The sequence below is a fragment of the Anomalospiza imberbis genome, chromosome 24 (assembly GCF_031753505.1).
Source record: "Anomalospiza imberbis isolate Cuckoo-Finch-1a 21T00152 chromosome 24, ASM3175350v1, whole genome shotgun sequence".
Taxonomy (NCBI): Eukaryota; Metazoa; Chordata; class Aves; order Passeriformes; family Viduidae; genus Anomalospiza; species Anomalospiza imberbis.
In genome coordinates, this window is record NC_089704.1 from 5501786 (window position 1) to 5525113 (window position 23328).

General features: G+C 64.9%; 3 protein-coding genes across 3 annotated transcripts; 2 read left to right on the plus strand and 1 right to left on the minus strand.

The window, feature by feature from the left end:
* The first annotated feature begins 524 nt into the window (after window positions 1-524).
* On the plus strand, window positions 525-4866 carry MFRP (membrane frizzled-related protein). Its single transcript, XM_068172319.1, has 13 exons — window positions 525-886; window positions 975-1086; window positions 1283-1411; window positions 1721-1882; window positions 1960-2203; window positions 2278-2408; window positions 2537-2662; window positions 2777-2853; window positions 2990-3138; window positions 3310-3440; window positions 3792-3926; window positions 4051-4178; window positions 4261-4866. The coding sequence occupies exons 1-13, from the start codon at window positions 833-835 to the stop codon at window positions 4483-4485; spliced, it is 1803 nt and encodes a 600-aa protein (XP_068028420.1). The 5' UTR covers window positions 525-832; the 3' UTR covers window positions 4486-4866.
* A 2218-nt stretch (window positions 4867-7084) lies between these two features.
* On the plus strand, window positions 7085-8488 carry C1QTNF5 (C1q and TNF related 5). Its single transcript, XM_068171971.1, is given in 4 exon segments — window positions 7085-7341; window positions 7344-7394; window positions 7900-8045; window positions 8047-8488. Coding segments are annotated over 4 exon segments (729 nt in total). The 5' UTR covers window positions 7085-7181; the 3' UTR covers window positions 8419-8488.
* A 4150-nt stretch (window positions 8489-12638) lies between these two features.
* RNF26 (ring finger protein 26) lies at window positions 12639-16325 on the minus strand. The gene has a single exon (XM_068172352.1). It carries the CDS (start codon window positions 16164-16166, stop codon window positions 14811-14813), a length of 1356 nt encoding a protein of 451 aa, XP_068028453.1. The 5' UTR covers window positions 16167-16325; the 3' UTR covers window positions 12639-14810.
* Window positions 16326-23328: the final 7003 nt, after the last annotated feature.

Below are 23328 nucleotides of genomic sequence, written 5' to 3' on the forward strand. Positions count from 1 at the left end.
AATAAATTTGAGCTTGAACAGGGCGCCGGGTGCGTGTGTTTTGTCTCTGGGTGGTCTGGCAGAGGGTTGGGAGCTGCCACCGGTGGAGCCCCAGGAGCACCCATGGACCAGGAGCACTCGGGGCTCGCCTGGAGCAAGGGAGATGTGGCTGCAGGTGGCAGAAGGAGCCTTTCCAGCCCCACGGAGCTCCCCGGTGCCCGCACTCCTCCCTCAAAACCCCTGAACAATGGCCCGTTTCTCCCCTGCTTAAGGAAGGAGACGGGCATTAAGGGGCAGCAGGAATGCAGGTGGCAGGACCCAGGCACCCAGCGAGGGCAGGAGGGACACGCTCAGCCCGGGGTCCCCAACACAGCCCCTCCAGCGCTGCCCTGAGCAGTGAGGAGCCGCAGGCAGCCGGAAAACCAAGGTGCCGTGTGGGCACCCCAAGCAGCAGGGTCCCCTGGGGATGGGCTCCCAGCGGGATGGGTGCGAGCACTCGTTCCCCTTTAAGACGCTGGTTCTCCGTGCCAGAGCCTGACCTCGGCATCCTCAGCTGAGCTGGATTAACGGGGCGAGGGGGAAGGGGCCTGCGGAGGGGACTGGGGCTGCTGCCTCCCGGGGCTCCCCGCACTCCCGGCGCGGCGGGCATGGCCCTCGGGTGGGCTCCGGCGCTGCAGGGCTGCCACGTGTAGAGCTGGCACTGCCACCACCCCCGCTCCGGAGCGTGGAGCAGGGGTCCCCACGCCGCCCCGGGGCCCATGGGGGCAGCTGGGGAGGAGAGGGCGGTGGGGCTGGGGGGCACAGGGCACTGGGCAGGATTTTAGCCAGGCTGCGCCGGGAACCGCCTGCTGCCATGAAAGACTTCACAGAAATCACGCTTTGCCCCGAGGCTCTGGACGGCAGCAAGGTAGGGCTGGGGGTGTGGGTGCTCCTGATGGTCCCCGCGTGTCCCCCCGCGGGTCCCCAGGGTGCCACCCGCGCTCGCTGTCCCACAGACCGAGTTCTGCAACCCCGTTTTTGAGGGCGAGGAGCCCCGGGCAGCACCGAGCGTGGAGCACCCGCCAGACAAGGATGGGACCGGCCCCGCACCGCGCCGGGACGGCCTCGGTACCAGCCTGGGGGTTTGTACACACGCCCCTGCCCATGGGGCTGCAGGAGCGGGCTGCTGGGCTCTGGGGCTGCTTGGGGACACATCAGCACCGCGGGGAGAGCGGTGGGGACGTGCCCGGCGAGGGCTGAGCCCGCCGTGCAGGGAGGTGGGGGAATGGCTTAGCAGCACTCTGCCCGCTGTCCTCGCCTCCAGGCCAGCAGCTCTGGGCACAGGTGGGCTGGAGGTACCGCGCCGACTGCAAGTTCACCTGGCTCTGCGTGGCTCTGATGAGCATCATCCTGCTCTTCCTCATCGCCCTCCTGCTCGGCATCGTCATCCACCGTGAGTGCCGGGCCGGGAGGTGGCTGTGACTGGGGTGGGGGACACAGAACCGGCTCAGAGTGGCAGAGGGGCACGCCGGGCACACCCCGGGGTGTGCCCGCTGTGGGGAGAGGGTGACCCCATGCATAGGAGCAAGGGGGATTTCCGTGTCCGTGGGATGCGTCCCGTCAGTGTGGGATCCCCTGGGAGCTGCACACCTGTGGGTAAGGTGGGAGCACAGGGCTGGGAGGGCTTCCTGAGCCCCTTCCCTGCACCGCAGCCATCCCTCCCCGCTGGGGCTGAGCAGTCCCTGCTCTTCCCTGGGCACAGAGCTGACGTCCCCACATCCACCCGGCGCCCCGGCCACGGCCCTGCCCGCCCGCGGCACTGCCACCACCGCCACTGCACCCATCCGAAGGGAGCCCCCGGCCCCCAGAACAGCTGCCACCCCAACCGAGAGCTGGCTGCCCACGGCCCGCACAGCAGCACCGGGTAAGTCCTGAGTGGGGCAGCGTTTTGGGATGGGGGTGCCCTGCTCCCGCTCACGCCCACGCTGTTGCCTCGTTCAGCCTGCGGAGGGACCCTGCGAGGCCCCGAGGGCTCCTTCAGCTCCCCCAACTACCCCGGCCCTTACCCCCCCAACGCCCTCTGCATCTGGCACATCGAGGTGGGCGCCGGCCTCGCCATCCAGCTGAGGATGGAGACGTTCAGCGTGGAGGGCACGGCCTCCTGCCTCTTCGACCGCCTGGAGCTCTACGAAGAGCAGGGCACCGGTGGTACAGCCCCTGCCCCAGCTCGGGGGAGCCCGACCAGGTAGGGCTCCTCACACCTGGGGAGCGTGGCAGTGTGGGGGCAGCGAGTGATGCCAGCCCTTGCTGTGCCCCCAGGCTTTGTGGCAACGTGCCCCCCCCGACCTTCAACACCGACTCGAACCGCCTGCGGGTCACCTTCGTGTCCGACAGCAGCGTGGGTGCCCAGGGCTTCAGCGCCCGCTACCGTGCCGTGGCCCCCGCCGAGAGTGAGTGCCCCGGCCCTGGGCACTGCCAGGGTCCCTCACCGCTGGCGGGGAGCGGGGAGAGCCAGCAGGGAGGGGAGGGTGCCCGGCGGAACCCCCCCACCAGCCTGGGTGTCTGTGGCTGCGTGCAGAGAGCTGTGCCTGGGACGAGCACTTGTGTGACCAGGGGCTCTGCCTCCAGCTGGGCTTCGTGTGCGACGGCTTCCACGACTGCAGGGACAAGAGCGACGAGGCCAACTGCAGCCTGAAACACAAAGGTGGGCAGGACAGAGGGACAGACCCCCCCCCTGCAGCCCCCAGCCCCCGCGGCACCGGGGATGGACGGGGAGCGGGGGGCAGGGGTAAATCTGTGCGTGTGTGTGTCCCTCCAGAATGTGGGGGGCCACTGACCGCCTTGGAGGGGCACTTGTCCACCCCGAACCACCCGCAGCCATACCCGCACCAGCAGGTGAGAGAAGGGCTGCTGTGGGAGCACGGTGAGGGTGAGGATGGGCAGGGAGGAAGGCAACCTCGGCCTCGGGGAGAGCTGGGCCGTGCCCCTGCCCAGCTTCACGGGTGTCGCCGGCTGCTCCCCTGCCCCGCAGCTGTGCCTCTGGCAGATCTCGGTGCCCCTGGGCCACGTCATCGACCTGCACTTCCACAACTTCAGCCTGGAGTCGCACGAGGACTGCAGCTTCGACTTTGTGGAGGTGCACGACAGCGCGGGCACGGGGACCGCCAGCCTCATGGGCAGGTACCCGACACCCCCAGGCTTGCCGTGCCACCCTGGCAACACAGGGGCCGTGGCTCACCTGGGGAAACTGAGGCACGGGGCTGGTTGGTGGGGAGGAGCCACCAGGAGGCAGGGTTTGGGGAGGTGCTGGTCAGCCCCCTGACCCCATCTCTTGTCCCATGACCTCGGCAGGTTCTGTGGCCACCAGCTGCCACCCACCCTGACCTCCTCGCGGCACATCATGACCGTCCTCTTCGTGGCAGACGAGGGAGTTGCAGATGACGGGTTCTTTGCCACCTACCAAGCCCGCAATGCCACAGAGAGTAGGTAGCCAAGTGGCGGCACAGGCTGCCCAGGGTTGTGCCACCTCCATCTTTGGGGGGGCTTCAAGGCCAGGCTGGATAAAAACCTGGAAAAAGCAGCTCTTGTTCCACAGCTGGGCCTGCTGGGCTCACCTGATTTACCCTATAAGCTTACAGCCGTGGGGTTATGACCTGGAAGGGCTCTCCTGCACAGAGGCAGGATCCGTGACCTGAGGGCTGTCCCCACATAACTCAGGGAATTTGGGATCTCCCTAGCTGGATCTGCCAGATCCCCTGGCCAGTGAGCAAGACAGAGGCGGTCAGCATGTTCCCGTGCTGACTCCTAGCCTGCCCTGCCCTCTCCCCTTCCAGAGACCTGCAGCCCCGCGGAGTTTTCCTGTGGGAATGGCGAGTGCCGGGCGCTGGAGTCTGTGTGTGACGGCTGGCACGACTGCCCCGACGGCACTGACGAGCTGAACTGCACCGAGGTGTCCTACCCGGCCTTCGGTGAGTGCCACCCGGGGTGCCCCACCCAGCACCCAGCCCCCTGAGCCCAGCTGGCCCCGGGGCACACGCTGGCACAGCCGGTGGGGCAGCTCTGCCGCGGGCAAATCCCCTTTCCCTGTGGCAGGGTCTGTCTGCGAGCCCGTGGAAGTGGAGATGTGCCTGGGGCTGGGCTACAACGCCACCTCCTTCCCCAACATCTGGCTGGCCATCCCGGACCAGGAGGGAGCCGCCGAGGTGCTGCAGGACTACCAGGTGAGCTGGCCGGGGGCTGCCCGCGGGGCTGCCCTCACCCCCGCCGTGCCAGGCTCACACCGCTGTCCCCGCTGTCCCGCAGACGCTGATGGAGCTGGCGTGTTACCAGCACCTCCGCCTGCTCATCTGCAGCCTCTTCGTGCCCAAGTGCACCCCGGACGGGGGGGTGCTGCAGCCCTGCCGGGCCGTGTGCCTGGCGGCCGAGCTGCGCTGCCAGCAGTCCCTCGGCCTCCTTGGCATCCTCTGGCCCATCAACTGCAACATCCTACCCGACTCCAACGACCCCGTAGAGTGCTTCCAGCCCTGAGCGAGCAGGAGGAGAGCAGCAGGGGCTGAAGCCACCCTCCCTACCCCAAATGTCCCTCCTGCTCTTCCTGTTGTAAACACCCAGCTGTTGGGGTGGCCCCTCAGCTGCCCTGGGGTCAGCCACTCTGCCCAGTGCTTGCGTTGGTGCCTGGAATCCATGGGCTTGCCCACAGCTCCATTTCCCTAGAGAGCAGGTGACATATCCCACAGGGAAAGGCTTGTGCTGGAGCTTGTGCTGGAGGAGCACGAGGGAAAGGGCTCGTGCTCCCCAAACAGAGCAAGGCTGGGCAGAGGTGAGCCAGGCTGCAGGCACAAGAGCCCAGGGCTGCCCGTGTCCCACAGCCCCAAAGCCAGCAGAATAAACAGCGTGAGCAGCTGACAAACCCAACGGAGCAGGTGACTCATTTGGGGTCTGTGTGTGGGTGGGTGCTGCCAGATCCTAGGGGAAACTGAGGAATGGGTAGAGGGAGGGAAGCCAAGGATTGGGGTGGGGGGATCTGAGCAGGGATGGAGGGGCACAGGGGAGACTGCAGGGGACAGTGGGCAGCTGGCTGTGCCCTCACTGGGCTGAGGGCTTGCAGGGTGCCAGGGAGATGGATGGGTCTCAGAGGGGGTCCAGCTGGTGGCCCCATGGTGCAGGGAAGGGATCCTGCCCCACCAAGAGTGGTGGCCCTGCTGGCTGAGCTAGCTGTGCTGGCTGAAGGCCACCCTGGTAGCCACTGGCCTGGCAACACCCATGGCCACAAACCAGTGTCCAGCTGGCCAAAAACAACAGTCCATTCACACCTTGGGAGTGAGGAGACAGGCGGCTCCCTGCCACCACCCAGCCTGGCCGTGAGTATCCAGGTCTGGAAGGAACATTTGGCAATGTCCCCAGCTCCCCTGAAGGCTCTGGCACGGGGAGGAGAGAGCCAGCAGTGCCATCGTGTTCCCCACTGCCCTGAGCATGTGGAGAAATCCCCAGCCTGGCTGGGGTCACTGGGGTCAGGACCCACTCGTGCCAGCACCCCTCTGCCCCTGTACCCAGCACGGAGCTGCCGCTCCCACCCAGCTCAGGGGGTTTGAGCCCACCCAGCTCCTTCTCTCTCTGCATGTCCCAGCTGCTGCTGGCCACCGGGACATCCCCAGCCACAGGCCCGCCCTGCTGGCCAGCGTGTGACCGTGTCCCTTGGACGCACTCGGCGCTGGAACGAGTTAAAGGCAAGCTGGGAGCGCCTCGAAAGCTCCGCCGCGGTCCCCAGGGCCAGCCCTGCCTCCTGGCACGGGCACAGCACTGCTCTGCCCGCGCTTCCACCTGCCCTGCACGCTCAGCCCAACGTGCTGGGACCGCCCAGATGGATCCTGCGGCTTCCCCTGCGTGCTCCCAGGGCTGGCACTGCCAGGCAGGGTGTGTTCTGCCATCCCCTTTGCCTCAGCTCTGCTGCCGGTCAGAGCACCCGCTCACCCTGAGAGCTCCCTCTTCTTTCTGTCACTCTCTCTGCCTCGCTGGATTTCCCTCCCTCAGCCTTTATCTTGTTTCCTTTCCCTCTGCTGCCTGTTTTCCCTGTTTTCCTCCCCTCCACCCTGCTGTCCGAGTGCCCAGCCATGTCAGGCTGAGGTGGTTCACAGCCTGTGCCTCCTCTCCCTCGGCCGGGCTGTTTGCAGCGCTCTCCCTTCCCCCTGCTTACAGCACTTCCGACATCATGGGATTATTTTTCTTTTTCCCCTTGTCTTGTAGCTTTTGGCTCCCAAGGCCCTTGATTTCCTTTGGAGTTTGGGAGGAGAGACGTGGGGAGGAGGGGGGGGTGGAGAGGCTGCCTCTCTTAGGGCCTTCGTCAGAGCCAAGTGGCCAGGAAGAGCCTCAGCTCTTCCACAGCGGCGAGCAGAGAGGTCCCAGACAGGAGCTGCGGGATCACAGTGAGTGGGGATACCCAGCCGGGGGGAGCCGGGACTCCCTGGCTTCCTGGCTCCGGCGCCTGGGCGGAGGACTGACACTTTTCTCCTCCTTTTCCTCTTTGTTGCCGTCGTGGAGGGGGAGGAAAGCAGCTTCTCTGGGTCAAGGCCACGGGGAGGGGGCCAGCGCTGGCCCTGGGGCTCAGCCCCTGTTGCGCTGCTGTGGGAAGGGCTGGGGGCAGCCCGGCAGGGGGGGTGGTCCCGGCAGCGGGGGTGGTCCGGCACGGCCGGGGATGCTGCAGCCGGCCGGGGGTGGAGCGGAGCCGCCGGCAGCCGGGATGCTGCCAAGGGCAGGGCCACGACACTGCCCCGCGTTCCCCCAGCTGCCGCCCCACCACGCACCCCCCAGAGGCAACAACCCCACCCCCGGCACGCTCACAGCTCACCAGCTGCCAGCCCTAAATCCCCCGGCCCGTTCTTCCATAGCTGGGCATGATGGGGCAGTGCCCACCCCAAAGAGCCCCCAGCCACACGCACAAAGCCACTGCCGCTGGCCCTGGCCCTACACCCACGCCCCACAGCCGTCCTGAGCTGTCCCGGGGCTGCAGGATGATGTGGTGGCACACGGGCCATGGGGATGCCGTGGCAGGTGCAGGCAGCACCGGGGCCTCGCCGAGGGCAGCAGCACAAAAGGTAAAGGGAAAAGAAGGGGGGGAATGTCCCCTGCTGACCCCCCGCACTCCCTGCCAAACGCCCCAACCCTCTTCACTGTGGTCCCCAGAGCTGTGATCCTTCTCTGCCCCCCTCCATCCCCTCCAGGACAAGATGAAGCAGCTCTTCCTCCTCTCCCTCCTCGGGCTCATCACCAGGTCCTTGCAGATTGAAGACAACAAGATCCCTGGGCTGTGCTCAGGGCAGCCGGGCATCCCGGGGACCCCAGGCCTGCACGGGGGCCAGGGTTTGCCAGGCAGAGACGGACGGGATGGCCGGACGGAGCCATGGGGATGCCAGGGGAGAAGGGCGAGATGGGCCCCCCTGGTAAGAAAGGAGAGATCCCTGCTGGGGAGGGGGATTTGCCATTCCCTGCCCATGGGGAACACCCTCATGCCAGGGGGTGAGTCCTGCATGCTGGCCCAAATTGCCAAACGGAGACTGAATCCTGCAGAAGCGCCCCTCCCATGCCACCACCACCCCTCTGGCCCTGCCTGTGGTGCCCCTGCGTTCTGTAAAAGGCAGCAGGAGCTGAATTTGTCCCCATCCCCGATGCCACCCCCTCTCTTCTAGCCCTGCTTTAGAAGGGACCACCAGGAATTGCATCATCCCTGCCCTGGCTCCTGGGCTTCCCCCAGCCTGCGAGGGTTTCTCCAACGATTTGTTGATGCTGTGCTAAATTACACACCACCCAGCCCTCCCCACTCGTGCTGCTTTCCCCCACGCAATGCCCTGGCTGTGGCAGGGAATTGGTGGAAATGGGACTGGCAGGAGGGGTGGAGGAGCTGTGTTGGTGACTTAGAGGTGACCCTGTCCCCTCCTGCTGCCCCAGGAGTGCCCGGTCCCCGCGGAGAGGTGGGCAGCCCCGGCGCGGACGGGCTGCACGGTGAGAAGGGGGCTCAGGGCGAGTGCGCCGTGGCTCCTCGCTCCGCCTTCAGCGCCAAGCGCTCCGAGTCCCGCAGCCCTCCCCTGGCCGACCAAGCCCATCCTCTTCGACGTGGTGCTCATCAACGAGCAGGGCCACTACGACCCGGCCACGGGCAAGTTCACCTGCGAGGTGCCCGGCCTGTACTACTTCGCCGTGCACGCCACCGTGTACCGCACCAGCCTGCAGTTCGACATCATGAAGAACGGCCACTCCATCGCCTCCTTCTTCCAGTACTACGGCAACTGGCCCAAGCCCACCTCGCTCTCGGGGGGCACCCTGGTCCGCCTGGAGCCCGAGGACGAGGTGTGGGTGCAGGTGGGCGTGGGGGACTACATCGGCTTCTACGCCAGCGTCAAGACGGACAGCACCTTCACCGGCTTCCTCGTCTACTCCTACTGGCAAAACTCCGCCGTGTTCGCCTGAGCCCGCCCTCGGCTGCGGACGGGGCCGGGCAGGTGCCCCCTTGCCAGCTCCGGGCGCGGCGGGAGCCGGGGCAGCGGGACCCCTGCCCTGCTCGGGGCACAGGAACGTCCCCTGCGCCACCGCGGGGGTGGCGGAGCGCGCCTGCAGCAGCGCTGGGTCAGAGCTCGCTGTTATTTCGGGCACCCCCCAGGGCAGGGCAAGCCGGGCTGAGTGGCCAGGAGCCCGTCCCGCGGGTCCTGCCCCATCCCTCCCCTCAATAAAGGGCTGCTCAGCTACGCGTGTGCCGCCTGCCTGCGCGCCCCTGTGCGCCGCGGGACCCCCGAGGGCGGAGGGGGCTGCGCAGCCCTGCCCGGGGGTTCCGGGCCGGGGCCACCGTGTCGGCATGTCCCCGCAGGGCCAGCGAGAGCCGCTAGATGGTGGCATCGGCGTCCTTGAGCCAGGAGCGCTGCGCTGAGACAGCCCCCGGCACCTCCCCAAGGCTCGGGAGCGCGGCGGGAGCACCCCCGGTCCCCCCCCGAGGACCGAGTGCCGCCGGATGGGAGGGTCCCGATGCTGTCAGGGCCACTCCCGGGGGAGCGGATTGCCCGGGGCGAGCAGAGCCATGGGTCCGGGGGTGGCCCGTCAGTCGCCGAACGGGGCTGGCGGAGCCCCCCGCGCCCGCCCCCCGCCCCAATGTGAAAGCGGTGACCCGCCGCTGGGAAAGGTCGCTATTTTTAGCAGGGGAATGAAGAGCTTCCTCATTCCTTGCCCAAAATAGGTCCCTGAGGGGACCAGCCGGGGAGGGGGCTCTTGGCCAGCGGCCGAACCCCTTAATGGGCTTGGGACGCTGCCCTGCCCGGCTGTAGGGTGCCAGCTGGGACCGGCTCCTCTCCTGACCGTGCCAGCGGGACCTTGCAGCGTTCCCCAGCCCAGGAAGCCGGAACACAACGGGACAGCCACCCATCCCCTGCCCCGGATCCCCCACTGCCCCCCGTCTGTGCCGGATGGACCCCCAGGACTACAGCTGTGCCCATCGGGATGAGCACACCCCGTGGCCCTGCTCAGCAGGAGCTGCAGCAGGCTGGCACCAGCCCTGGGGACACCGTGTGCCCCTGTACAGGCCCAGTGCCACTCCCAGGGGAACCCCCACTCCGGCACTGAGCACCTTGGGCACATCACTGCCACCCCCAGCCCGTGGGGACCTGTGGAGGTGCTGGGAGCAGGGGTGACACCTCCCACCCCTTTGGGGGGCAGAGGGGCTCTGCCGCAGGCCCCTCAGGCAGCCCCGGGGTCGGGTGTCAGCCTCTGTTTGGGTTGGAGATGGTTTTTTTTTCTGTAAGCAGAGCTGCTCAGGGGGCAAGCAACGCCGCAAAGCAGATCGATGGCTATTCTGGGAGGAGGAAAGGGAATTTTCTGGACGAGGTGTGTGGGGGCTGGGAGCATTCCCTGGTCCCTGTCACGATGTGGGGGAGCACGCTCAGCACAGGCAGCCACGGCAGTTCCTGGGCTCTGCTTCCTTTGGGATGCTCTTGGCTGTGTGGACACTCTGTCTGGGATCAGGGGGAGGGTGTCTGCTGCTGCCTAGGGAGGATGAGGAGGAGGAAAGGAAAGGAAAAGGAAAAAGGATGGAGAGCCACAGGAGACTTTGACAAGTTCCTAGTAAGCTCCAGGTGCTTTTGATGAGCTCTGCCAGCTGCCCCAAGTTAGGAGAGCTTGGAGACCCTGTTCCAGCAGAGCCCAGGTTAGGGAGGGGCCAGCATCCCTCAGCCAGGGCAAGCGAGGAGCCTATAAAAGAGCCAGGCTGAGCCCACAGGTGCTGAGTGCAGCTGACAGAGGCAGCAGTTTTGTTGTTTCTTTGGAGGTTTTTGTGGTTGCTTTGTGGGTTTTTAGAAACAAAAATAAATGTCAGCACCTCTTTTCAGAGCAGCACTCGTGTCCTTGGCACTCCCAAGGTCACCTGAGGAGGTCAGCAGGCACCAGAAATTAAAGAGATCAACTGGATCATGTCCGAGACCCTGCAGCGGCACAGGGCTTATGGTGTCAGAGCATGGAAATGCCCCAGTGGTGAAGGGTGGCCTGGTGACTCCTGGCAGCAGCAGGATGGTTCCTGCTCCACCCCGAAATTTGGTTATGGCCCAGGTTCAGAGGCCTCATTGCTGATGAGGTGCAGGGAACACTCCCAGACATCTTCAGGACTGCTGACCTGGTAAGGAGACCCTTAACCTGGGAATGGCAGGGGAGGGGACAATCCTTGGTGGGCAAGAAAAGGACCACAAGCCTGGATTTCAGGAGAGCAGACACCGGCTCCTTCAGGGATGTCCCTGGGAGAATCCCATGTCCAGAGGATGAAGGATCAGCTCCTCCAAACTCAGGAGGAGTTTGGGTGAGAGATGCCGGTCAAACCCTGCCGTGGGCTGCGCAGAGGGGCAGGAGAGTCTCCCCCCACTGAGACACTGGGAACCCCGCTGTCCCCAGAGCGGCGCAAGCTGCTCTAGGCAGGGTGACCTCGGTGTCCCCCGCCAGCCTCAGCCCCTCCGTGCCCCTGAGGCTGCGAGGCACCGGCATCGCTGCCGTGTCCGGGGAGTTGAAGAGGCTCCCTGTGCCGGGTCACTAATGAGAGCCCAGGCTGGTGCCGGCAGCAGCCCAAAGGCTCCCCGTGGTTCTGCTGCTGATCCTCACCTGCTCCCTCCCTGCCGGCCGGGTATCGCTCGCCGCTCCTGCTGTGCCACATCTGCGCTCCCGGCTGTCCCGCCCGCTCCCTGCTGGCAGGCACACCGTGCCTGTCGTCCCCAGGCTGTGGCGAGCCGCTCATTAGGGAGGGGGAGTTGCAGCTGGGCTGACAAAGGGATTTTCCCAGCGCCTGGGGGCTCCTGCTTTCAGCGGGCTGCCAGAGCCGACCGCCCCAGTGCTCCTACAGCGGGGTCACCCGGCAGCATCACGCTCCTCCCTCCTTGGGGAAGGCTCGCTTTGATGGGCTGAGAGCAGCCTGCTTGGCGCACGTGGGAGCCTCCCAAGCATGTTCTGGAGCAGGGAATACCCCGAGGACCCCAAATCTTCTGTCCTGGAGCGGCCCAGGCTGCGCAGCCCTGCACCACAACCCAAAGTGCCAGGGCAGGCAGGGCTCACGCATTTTCCTCCTGCAGCTGCTGGCTGCTTGAGCAGAGATTGAGCCAAGTGTGTGCAGGATGGCTCCCGGGGGAGGGCTGTGTCCTGCACATCCTGTCCTCTCTGGGAAAGCTCGGCCGCAGTGGCCTGAGGTGGCTGAGCATCCTTCCCATCCCCTGCCTGGGCTGCTGGGCTGGGAGAGCCTGGCTGTGCAGGGCATGGCAGACATTCCCCTGCTGATCCCACCCTCCTGCCCCCTCTGCAGCCTCCCCAGGTGCCCAGCCAGCCTCAGGTCACCCCCTGGGAGCATGAGAAGTGCCTCAGTTTGCCCATCTATCATGCATCTGCCAGCACTGCCCTCCTCCCTGTGCCTGAGCAGGTATCTGCTTCTTTCTGGCCTCCCAGCAGCTCCCATTTCCCCTCTCTTGCTTTCCATCCTGATTAAAATGAGCCACTTTGCTGGCATGGCCCTGCCAGGGCAGGGCAAGCCAAGCCAGGACTCCTGGAGTCTCTGCCCATCAGGGTCCTGAGCCATTTTTCCAAACAATTTATGAGGATGCTGGGGAAGCAGAGAGTGCTTAAAAGCACAAAGCAACCTGCCAGGAGCTCAGACGAGCCAGGGAGTAGCTCCTTGTGCAGCAAAGGCATCTGCTCACAGTAACCCTGTGCCTGCCACAGCCTTTCTGCAAGGCAAGACCCAGTCCCGTGCTGTCCCATCCCAGGGACAGTCTGGCACAGGACGTTGAGGCATCAGATACGTGCAGGAACAGGAATGAACGTGTCCCAGCATGCTCCTGCCAGCCTGGAACACGGTGGGAAACCCCAGCCTCTCCTCCCTGTCCCCTGGTGCATCCACAACCATCTCCTCTCACTGTGGGTGGGCAGAGCAGGAGCTGCCAGCTCTGAAAAGCCCACCCAGAGTGGGTTTGGGTGTAAATTCATCTCCTGGGTGCTGGATTTTCCCTGGTTCCAGGGTATCCCACAGCACTGCTTTTCTGGGGGCAAACACCCCTGAGCCTGCAGGTGATGTTGACCCTTTGTGAGGAGTGATGGGCATTCCACGGAGTCCAGAGGTGGTAAAGGAGACACAAACATTTCCCCAAAAAACCTTTCCCAAGAATGAGGCAGCACCCAGCTTTTGGTAAAGGAGATTTTAATCTGCTCAGTATCTAGTCCATAGTGCAAAGAGTTAAACTTAAGGCAAAGCCTTCTCTTATAAACAGCAAACAGGCCCTAAACAAGCGTGACTGCTATAACAATAATAAAAAAGGGATTAGGGGAACAAACTGCAGTTTTGGGGGGTGTCCTTCCCCCCCCCCCAGCCTGTAACTCATGTAGGGAACGTTGCACCCCTTGATCCATGAGCTGGTCCCAAGGGAACGCTGCTGCCTGTGGCCAGAAGCAGGGCCACAATCCCACTCCTGGGTGACTCCAGCTGCAGCTCCCTGACTCCCCTGCAAGTGCCTGGGACAAGGCAGAGCCTGGGCTCACATTCCTCTGGTGAGGGTTTGGCTGCTCCCAAGTGTTGGTGGCTGGAGAGAGCAGGCATGAACAAGGGAGGTGTGTGGGGAGGCACAGGGACAAGAGCTTGAGCAATGGGGAGCTTTGCATCTCTTTGGAGTGGAAGCAGCTGAGGGCCCTTCTAACACCCATTAGTGCTCAGGAGCCTGGCTTGGCCAGGAATCCTTCCAGCTCCCAGGAAATGTGGGAGCAACCAGCCCTGGCAGTGCCTTTCCCAGCAAAGCCACCCAACAAGAAGATAGCTCCTTGCTAGAGCTCAGCTTTACAGCTCAGAGGCATCTCCCAGCACAGCCTGGCCTCTCTGCTGCCTCTGTTTTGGCTTAAATTGCTAATCAAGAAGGAAAATAAAAGGGAAAGCATGGCAGCTACCCTCAGGCTCTTGGCTTGCAGTCCAGAGTCAAGACTCTCTCCGGTCTGGCTCCAGCCAAAGTTGGCTGTGGCGTGTGGCTGACCTCAGGCAAGCAGCTGGAAAAGGAAAAGCTTTTTAGTGCAAGGCCCTCTTGCAGCCCAGCAATTTCTTGGAATAGTGCTGGTTGCCCAAGCTGGGATGAGCCATCTCAGGCCTGCCCCAGCCAGGATGGGATGCACTCGGACTTCAGGGGACGCTTCTGAATGGAAGTAGCTACGTTGGTGACAGACAACAAGACAAAACAAAGGTACAGCCCTGCCCTAATCCAAGATATCCGTGGTCCTGGTACTGCTCCACACGCACAACTGCACATCCACAGCACGGCTGTGCAGAAACTGTGCCTGGAGCTGGAATGTCTGTGAGCTCCCAGGAGCTTTGGGGTGCTCCCTCTCCTCCCAGTGAGCTCCTCTCTCTAGCCAGCCCAGCCTGGGAATGAGCCAGCAAGCTCTGGAGTGACCCTCCCTGCTCTGTGGCTGAAAATGTGTGGGTTTTGGAGAGGATTCTCCAGCCTTGGCTCAAATCTGGGCTGCTGCTGCTGCTGCCAGGGCTGGGAGAACTGGCTGGGGGGCCACTCCTCAGGCTCCCCAAGCAGCACCACCAGCCCTGCAGAAGAGTGATCCCTCCAGCCTCCCCGTGCAGGTAACCTGACGTGTGCTCGCTAGTCTTGCATAGGTGATGCGTGGAAGCAGCAGCAGCACTGAGCTCTGCCGGGAGCCCGAGTCCATCACAGCTCCACGCTGTCCTGGCAAGAGAGATCCCTCAAAAAGCAAAGCCCTGGGGTGATGAAGTACCCCAGAAATCCTGTTCTCCAGCTGAGAGCCAGGTTCAGCAAACACTAAACTCTCGAGTGTGCTCCTTGCTCTCCCTGGGCCTTGCAAACAGGGCACTCCTCCCTTTTCCCATGCAGCTCCTCCACTTTGATGGTGGGAGGAGGAAACAGGCCTGGATGCAGCCTGCCAGGTAATTTTCTAGTGAGACCTTGGGAAAAACACCTCCCTTGCCTTGCACCAGCCCCTGTGATTGCCAGGAGGGCACAGCCTTTAACCTTCCATCAGCTTTGGCTAGGAGGGACCAGAGCATTTTTCTGCGCTCTGCTTTGGATCTCAGGCTGCAGGCTCGAGGCAACGAGCCTTGGAACAGCAAAAGTTGTCAACAAAAAACCAGGTAACTCTTCCAGCCCGCTGCAGAGATCAGTATTGTGCTTGCTAGCAAGAGCTACAACCTAGTTAGGCAGCAAATGTGACCGGCAGACACCCCACAGCGTTCTGCCCTTCCAGCACCATCCACAGTTCTTTGGAAGCTGCTCAAGGCAGCCCTGGGAAGTGCAGACAGGGGTGCCCTTGACCTCCTGGGAAAACAGCCCAAGCCCCCCGTGGGCTCACAGGTACACGTTGAGGGTCTGCAGGATCACCTGGCGGCACAGGGGGCAGTTGCGCTGGTAGATGTCCTGCTGCAGGAGCACCTCTGTGCACTCCTGGCACAGGCACAGGTGCCTGCAGGGCAGCAGCAGGACTGTCTTGGTCTGGTCCTGGCAGATGACACATTTCTTACGCTCCTCTTGTTCTTTCAGCAGCACCCAGGGGTCGTTGTCGGGGGCTCCCTCAGCGCTCCCGGCCGTCGCGTTCAGCCGCTGCTTCCTCGGGGCTCTCCACCAGGACGTGCCCGGCTCCTCCCTGGATGTCTGGGGACGCTGCCCAGCCCCAGCACGGCTCAGAGCAGGACGTGGCTGTGGCCCCTGCTCTGCATCCAGCTGCTCCTCCAGCTCGGCCAGCAGCTGGCCCAGGGTCACCCTGTCGCCAGCCGGGGCTCTGGGGGCACCCACGGCCCGTCGCTGGTCACTCCCCTGGTTCACCATCCTGCCGCCCTGGCTCCAGTTGGTCACCTGCTGGATCCAGTCCATCGGCCTGCGCCAGGGCTGGGAGGTCATGGCCACTCCCAGGGTCAGCACGGCCACCTGGTAGAGCCGCCAGACGTCCCGCTGCAGGCGGCGGAAGGAGGGCAGCGTGTGGAAGTAGCCCAGCAGGTAGCCCGTCAGCGTCCACAGCAGCCCGGGGTTGAACGCGAAGGCGCCGACCACCACGATGAGCAGGAGCAGGCCCAGGCCGTAAACATTGACGAAGAAGATGCTGATGAAGAGCTCGGTGGCGGCGCAGAGCAGCTCCAAGGCCATCTGGCAGGGCGACCACAGCAGGATGGACACGGCGATGGCGCCGCTGGACACGTGCGCCAGGAACGCGGCCAGCAGCTCAGCGGCCCTCACGAAGGGCCCGGCCAGCGAGTCCCAGAGGGCGGCGAGCAGCGTGAAGAGGTTCTGCGTGCCGATGAGACACACGTTGACCAGGCTGTTGACCAGGTACATCAGCAGGCTGGTGCCGATGGCCAGCGCCTCGCACAGCTGCCGGCCCAGCGCCTGCCCGCAGCCCAGCACGGCGCCCAGCCCACGCTGCGCCAGCTCCCGGCCCCGCAGCGCCAGGTGCGACGCCAGGTGCGACGCCAGGTGCCCGGCCGCCCGCACGCCCTCCATGGCCCCGCAGCAGCCGCGCACCAGCACCAGCGCATCCCAGCACGCCACCGCCGCGGCGGCCGCGGCCGCGGGCAGGCTGGAGGCCGCGGTTAGCAGCCACAGCAGCGCGGACACCAGCGAGGACACGAGGAAGAAGTTGAGGTCGAGCACCAGCAGCAGCAGGTCGAGCAGCAGGCGCAGCCCGCGGAGCAGCGCCAACAGCACGTCCATGGTCCCCGCGGGGCCGTACGGCAGCTCAGCCGCGGGGCCCCTCCGCCGTGGGCGCAGCCATCTTGGCACCCGCCGCCGTGCGGCGCGCGGCCAATCAGCGGCGGGGGCCCCGCCCGGACTCGCCTCCCATTGGTCGGTTCGCAGGACGCGGCGGGGGCGCGGCTTCAAGCGGAGGGCGTGAGCTTGGCCACGCCCACTGGCGCTCATTTAAAGGGCCAGTAGCGCCGTTAGCCCGCACCGTTCGCTCCCCCACGCGCGACGTCGGTTTTTGCAGTGTTTTAACTGCGGGATGAAGACCACCGATGTAATTCCTGATCTCTTCGTGGAAGTGGATCTGCCTGGCCACTATACAAGGAGGAAAAGCTCATGGCGCAGGGACACTGTCCAATATCCCGGACTGATCCAAGCCCAGTCCAACCTGGCCTTGGACGCTTCCAGGGATGGGGCAGCCACGGCTTCCCTGGGCAACCTGTGCCAGGGCATGCCCACCCTCAAAGGGAGGAATCTCGTCCCCATATCCCATCTAACCCTGCCCCCTGTTAGTGGGAAGCCATTCCCCCTTGTCCCACCACCCCCAGAGGAGAGCACGGGGATGCTCCGGAGAAAGGCTGGGAGAGCTGCGGGTGTCCAGCTTGGAGAAGAGAAGGAGACCTTGGAGCCCCTTCCAGGGCCTAAAGGAGCTCCAGGAGAGCTGAAGAGGGGTTTGGGAGCCAGGACCGAGCAGGAACAGTGCAGGGGATGGGCAGGGCTTGATACCAGCCCCCTCACCCTGGTTCCAAACAGCACAGGGGGAACCCAGCACCCGCAGTGGCCATGCACGAGAGGAGTTTGTGCCAGCCTGAGCCCTAGCACAGGAAAGGTGTGCACTTGCCAGCAGGATCCCCTGGGCCTGTCTGGGACAGAGTCAGCCCAGGGTCACCCGGCCAAGCAGTTTCCGGCAGGAGGTTTGAATAAAAAGCCATGGCCGTGGCTCAGACCAAGGTTACAGCCCTGGAGCAGGTCCTGCCTTCCCTGCTGGATCCCCGCCAGGCCGTGGGGCTGTCAAAGCCTTGGCTCTGCCGTGCCCCAGGGGATGGTCCAGCCCTGCTGCCCACAAGGTGATGACAAGTTCAGGAAAATCCAGCCCTGAAGCACAAGGCTTTTTAAGGAAGGAGAGGGTGAGTGCAGTGCAGGATGACCCACGGGAAAGCCACGTGCAGCCCAGGAGTGTGGGGCCAAGGAGGGAAGCGCCACACCCCGAGCCCCAGAGGGGGCTGGGGTCACCTTCCCGCAGGTGCCTCCCTGAGCAGGGGTGGCACATCCGTGTCTGTCTGTCCCTGCCGGGGCTCTGTCGTGCTGTCTGGCCCGGCCAGCCCTGTCCCTGTGGCTCCGAGGCAGCGGGCGCCTGCATCCCCAGGGAGTGCACGCCAGTGACGGAGTCAGGATGCTTTCAGCATTTATGGTAATGTTTGGATTTCTCATCGCTTTCCCAAACAGGAGAAGGGAAAAGAGAGCCGAGCCAAGGGCTGGGCGTGCTCCGCTCATCCCCTGCCTCCGGCTGTGCACCTGCCTCACCCTCCCCGCTCCTGGCACCGGCCCATGCCCTGCCTTGCCCGGGGCACCCTGGTGGGCTCCCCGCCACCGGGCCGGGGGTGCAGCGGCTGCAGCATTCAGAGGTCGCGGCTCCATAGCAGGGCTGCTCCGTGGGATGCGGGGGAGCTCTGCCTGCCCTCATTCCGGTAGGATGTCCAGACCTGCAGGAGAGAGGCACAGGGGCGAGGAGGGGTGCAGGGGGCTGGGAACACCTGGTAGCAGTCCAGGTTGGGACAGTGATGTGGCGGGAGTAGAGCGGGGCTTTGGATGGAAACCCTTCCCGGGGCTCTGCGGGGACACAGAGCTCCCCAGCAAGGTGCCTGGCAGGCAGCCTGTGGGTGGGACCCCTGCTCACAAGGACAGTCCCAGCTGTTCATGCACTTGCTGGAGGTCTGGCATGCACTCCCAGCCGTGCCCGTGGCAGCTGCAGGCAGCGCACGGGGTGTACCCCGCTTGTGAGCCCCCTCCCCTCCTCAGCCTCACGGGGCACAGAGCTCTGCTGCCATCGGGGACCACCAGAGCCAGTCCTGAGAGCGCAGAGCCCGGCACGAGTGTGGCTCCTGCAGCCCTGCCCTGCCGGCAGCCCCGGGGCTGTGCAGCACCGACGGTGCTGGCCCCGAGCCCGGCCACGGGGCTGCTGCATCACGGCTCCATCACTGAGCTGCCTTCCCGCTGCTGAGCTCACCCCGCATTCCAGAAAAACAGCAGCCAGAGGGTGCCAGCTCCAGGGCTGCCTCAGCCCTCGCTGAGTCCTTCTGGATTTATCTGGAAGCAGAGGGAGACGGGGAAAAACTCCAGGGCTGCGCGTCCCAGTGCTTGAGGGATTCTCTGGAGCCCAGCGTGCCTGGGGGGACTCGCCAGCCCCAGCACCTTGCCCTGCCTCTCTTGCTCCTTGGGCGCATCCCGAGGGAATTTCTGCAGTGTGGGTCCTGCTGGCATCACTCCAGCGCTCCCAGTGCACTCCCAGCTGCCCGACCATGCCCAGGGTGCCCTCCCCTGCAGGTGCGGGGCGTGTGGCAGCCCCGAGAGCCGGGCAGGGCAGGCAGCACGGTCCTGCTGGGCACTGCCTCACCTCGGGTCCCCTCAGGACACCCCTGCCCAGCGCTGGCAGACAGAGGCGGGTGCCTGCAGCCCCGTGCTCGCAGCCCAGGCAGGAACAATGGAACATTTCGCTGCATCCGCTCCGGAAAATCCCCCGGCCCCTCTCGGGCTCCGCTCCAGGATGCTGTGGCTCACTCTTCCTCTGGCCTTGGAGGGCCAGCTGATGGATCCCCCACGGCACGTACCCCACGGGCAGGGAACAGCCCCAGGCTGCTGGAGAGAACCCTCAGGAAGGATCTGGAGCTGCAGGAGCCCAGCCCTGTCCCCAGCAGCCCCAACCTTCCCTGCCTTTGCTCACCCTGCAGCCCTGTGCAAGAGCAGGAGCACGAGGGCTGCTCGCCGTGTTTCTGGAGGGCTCTGTGTCTCCCCACGACGGGAGCTGGGATATCTATCTCCTCCTGGAGCCTGGCCAGACAGCCCTGGGAAAGGCAAGTCCTCTTCCATGGGAAAATCCTGCAAGAAGAAATTCCTCTTTGGCCAGCCCAGCCCCACCGTTCCCCAGGGCCCCGGTGCTCCATTGCGTCCCCAGTGCTGTGGGGAGGTGACACAAGGACTGTGCCCTGCTTGCTGCCTTACCCCAGTCAGCCCTCAGCTGCCCCCCACCCCCCTCCACTGGGAACCTTCCCCAAAGGCCTCCAAAGGGATCCCCTGCAAGAGGGGCTCCCCCAAAACCGGGCCTGCTCGGGACTAGTCTCTCATTAGGCTTTGTCACAGATGATCCTAATGAGCCGTCCTGGGGGAGCCCTGCAGACAAAGCCAGGAGGAAGAGATCCCTGCGGGCAAGCCCAGGGAGTGATGCTGTGTCCCCATCCAGGCTTCTCCTCCCTTCCTTGGCAGCAGGGAGCCGGAAAAGCCGGGTGACAGGGAGCACAGGGCAGGGCCGCTCCTCCTGCCCGCTCCCCCGGCCAGCCGTGGCGTTGGCAAGCGCTGGACGAGCGTGGCCAGGACCCCTCGCTGTCCCCTGGGCAGCCCACGCCAGACCCCACGGCCGGACCCATCATCTGCCCCATTGTGTGGGCGAGTGCCCAGCCCTGTCCGGGCTGGCGCCAGCACAATGGGGCCTTTTTCCGGCCGGTGCTGGGGGAGATGGACTCGGAAGTGCTCCCAAGGAAAAGGACGGTTTATAAATAGCTCTTGGCTTCCCCAGCCACCCCACCAGAGCCTATCCCCAAATCCTGCCCCTTGCTCCGTGCCCACAGCGCTCCCAGGCTGGGTGGGAGAGCAGCCTGGGACACGGACGTGACCAGCCCAGCTGAACGTGTGTCAGCCAGGGCAGGACGTGGCTGTCACACCCTGTCCCAGGGCTGCACCTGCTCCGGGCCGTGGGGCTCCTGTACCCCCAGGATGTCCAGTGACAGCCCTGGGCAGAGGGCTCCTTCTCCCATGCCTTGGCAGTGGCTCTCAGCTGGATAAGGTTCTCCCAGGCGTGCTCCAGCTGTCCTTGTCCATCCACTCTGCATGCAGCTCCCGAGGCAGGGAGCAAGGGAAGCCACACAGCCTTCCCTGCCACCCCTGTGAGCCACAAACCAGTCCTCAAAGCCAGTCCTGGAGCCCTGGGGTGCTGCTCATGTCCTCTGTCAGCACCACCATCACCAGGGCAGGATGCTGAGCTCTCTGAGTTGGGCTGGGTGACCCTTGCCAGCTCAGCTCCTTTTTGGGGCTTTGCCACTGCTCTGCATCCGCTGAGCCCCGGCCATCACCGCACAGCTGCTCCAAAAATCGCACTCCTCTGTGACAGACATCCAGATGTCACCTTCCTTTCCCCCCCCACCTTCCTTCCCCCCTTCCGCTCCTGTCCTTCCTTTCTCCACCCTCCCGGCTCCTCCAGGCTCCGCTCCGGCCCCTCCTGAACAAAGGCCCCGTAGCCATGGTTAATAATCCCCACAGAAAGGCCCTGCTCAAGAGGAGAGGAAGGAGAGGGGAGACACAAAGGAGCGGCTGGGAGCCAAGCCGAGGAAGGGGCTGGAAGGAGTTTTCCTGAGGACACGGCCCCCAAGAGAAGATCAGAGACGGGGCAAGGGTACCCCAAGTGACCCCATGGCACCCAGGGAGCAGAGAACCAAAGGCTGGACAGCCCAGGAGGGTTCCTGTTCTTAGCCCAGAGTGCAAAGCCCTGTGTAAGCCCTAGAGCCCCCAAAATGAGCAGCAGGGACTGGCAGAAGGTGCCCCGAGGGTGAGGGGAGCAGTGGCAGGGGAGCAGCCGGGCGGTGTGGGAACGCTCGGCGCTGGCCCGCATCCCATCCCTTCCCTGGGGAGCGGGGCCCCCTCGGCCCTGGCGGTGTTGTGTGAAGAGGTGCAGGCCTGGCTGGACACAGCCAGAGGCTTCCGCCCTGCACGGCTGTCCTCCATCCACCCCAGAGACCTGCAGGGAGCCGGAACAGAGCCAGCCCATGGGCACAGAGCCCCCAGCCCATGGGCACAGAGCCCCCAGCCCATGGGCACAGAGCCCCCAGCCCATGGGCACCAGGGCCAGGGCCAGCCCCGGGCAACGGGCACAGAGCCGGGCCAGCCCATGGGCACAGGGCCAGCCCCCAGCCCATGGGCACCAGGGCCAGGGCCAGCCCCGGGCAACGGGCAGAGCCCCCAGCCCATGGGCACAGAGCCGGGCCAGCCCATGGGCACAGAGCCCCCAGCCCATGGGCACCAGGGCCAACCCCGGCCCATTGGCACAGAGCCCCCAGCCCATGGGCATCAGGGCCAGCCCCGGCCCATGGGCACAGAGGCCCCAGCCCATGGGCTCCAGGGCCAGCCCCCAGCCCATGGGCACCAGGGGCAGCCCCCAGCCCATGGGCACAGAGCCCCCAGCCCATGGGCACCAGGGCCAGCCCCTAGCCCATTGGCACAGAGCCCCCAGCCCATGGGCACCAGGGCCAGGCCAGCCCCCAGCCCATGGGCACCAGGGCCAGCCCCTAGCCCATTGGCACAGAGCCCCCAGCCCATGGGCACCAGGGCCAGGCCAGCCCCCAGCCCATGGGCACCAGGGCCAGCCCCTAGCCCATTGGCACAGAGCCCCCAGCCCATGGGCACCAGGGGCAGCCCCCAGCCCATGGGCACCAGGGCCAGGCCAGCCCCCAGCCCATGGGCACCGGAGCTGGCGGGGATTCCCTGGGAGCAGCTGGCACAGAGCACCCCAAGCACCCCCCAGAGCCCACCCCAGCTGCTCTGGGCTTGGCTGCAGGGCTCGGGGAAGGCACAGGGCCCCCCGTCCCACCTGGGACACACGAGCTGCCTGTCAGGACAGGCACAGGCACAGCCCACGCTGGGCCAGCTCCCTCTGGCAGCACCCCAAGGTCCCCATATCAGCAGGGATCTGCCTGGGAGTGCAGGAAAAAGCTGGAAGGGGCTGTGGTGTGTGCTGGGATGCACAGCCCCAGGCCTGGCTCCGTGCTGGCCATCACTCCGCTCCGGCTGCAGAGAGCCAGGCCCAGCAGGAGCCAGAGGAGGGAGGCAAATGCAATTGCACACTTCCAGATCATTCCTGCAACCTGCGATGCTCAGATAACGCCGGGAAATCAGCCCTGCCCTGGGCAGGGTCCTGTGGATCCCAGGTTTCCAGCAGCTGTGCCAGGGACTGGCAAAGCCTCACCTCTGCCAGGGGCAGAACTGCCTGCCCAGGCACAGCCTCCTCTGAGAGGTGGCAGGAGGGATGGAGGAGGAGAGTGCTGGGAGCTGCGGGGGCCCAGGCACCAATATCCCTCCACTGCCAGGGAGTGGGAGCCGTGGGAGCTGTGGGAGCTGCTCTGTGCCTCAGGTGGGGCCAGACCTCTGCTCCCTGGTTTTCCCACCCCAGCTGTGTGCGTGGGACTGCGACACAGGGGCCTCATCCACAGTGTGTGTGCATCACTGTGAGTGGGGACTGCAGCCAAATCCATTAAGCAAGCAGATAAACAAGAAGGCGTGAGATCAAGGCAGCAGGGAGGGAAGATGAAGGTGGCCAGCCTGCCACGCTCCCCACGCAGAGTCCCCGAGCCCGCCGGGTGCCACACACAGCGTGGCGGGGTGATTTCATGCCATCTGTTCATGCCTTGATTTCAAATCCTGCCCCACTTCCCCAGAACGATTCGTTTGTCGGGGGGGGGAAAAAAACCAGGTTTTCTTCAAAGCAGGCTGAAGCCTGACCAGCTGGAGGCAGAGCCATGCAGGGAGAGCAGGGGGCTGCCTGAGGGTGGCATGCTCCCCAGCCTGTTTTCCCCAGGGAGTGGCGTTGCCCTTTCCAACTGCTGCGAATTTTCTGCAGAGGTTTTCTTAGCAACATTCTGCTTTATTTTTAACGCGGAATAAAAGCTAGTCCCAGAACAAAATGCACCAGGGGCGTGTCAGCCGAGCTCTCCCGCTTTGTTTGTTTGACTTTGGTGGGTGCTTTCCCGTGGGCCTCCTTTCCTCTCGGGGTGGCATTCGAGGGGTGTTCTGCTGAGTGGAACATCCCTTTCCCTGCTCCAAGGAGAGCAGAGCCTGAGGCTCCTCCGGTGCTGCATCCTGCCCTTTGGAG

Coding starts and splice junctions, on each gene's coding strand:
- MFRP (XM_068172319.1), top strand. CDS start 833: ATGAAAGACTTCACAGAAATCACGCTTTGCCCCGAGGCTCTGGACGGC. Junction 2,663..2,776: donor CTGCAGCCTGAAACACAAAG/GTGGGCAGGACA, acceptor GTGTCCCTCCAG/AATGTGGGGGGCCACTGACC. Junction 3,139..3,309: donor ACCGCCAGCCTCATGGGCAG/GTACCCGACACC, acceptor TGACCTCGGCAG/GTTCTGTGGCCACCAGCTGC.
- RNF26 (XM_068172352.1), bottom strand. CDS start 16,166: ATGGACGTGCTGTTGGCGCTGCTCCGCGGGCTGCGCCTGCTGCTCGAC.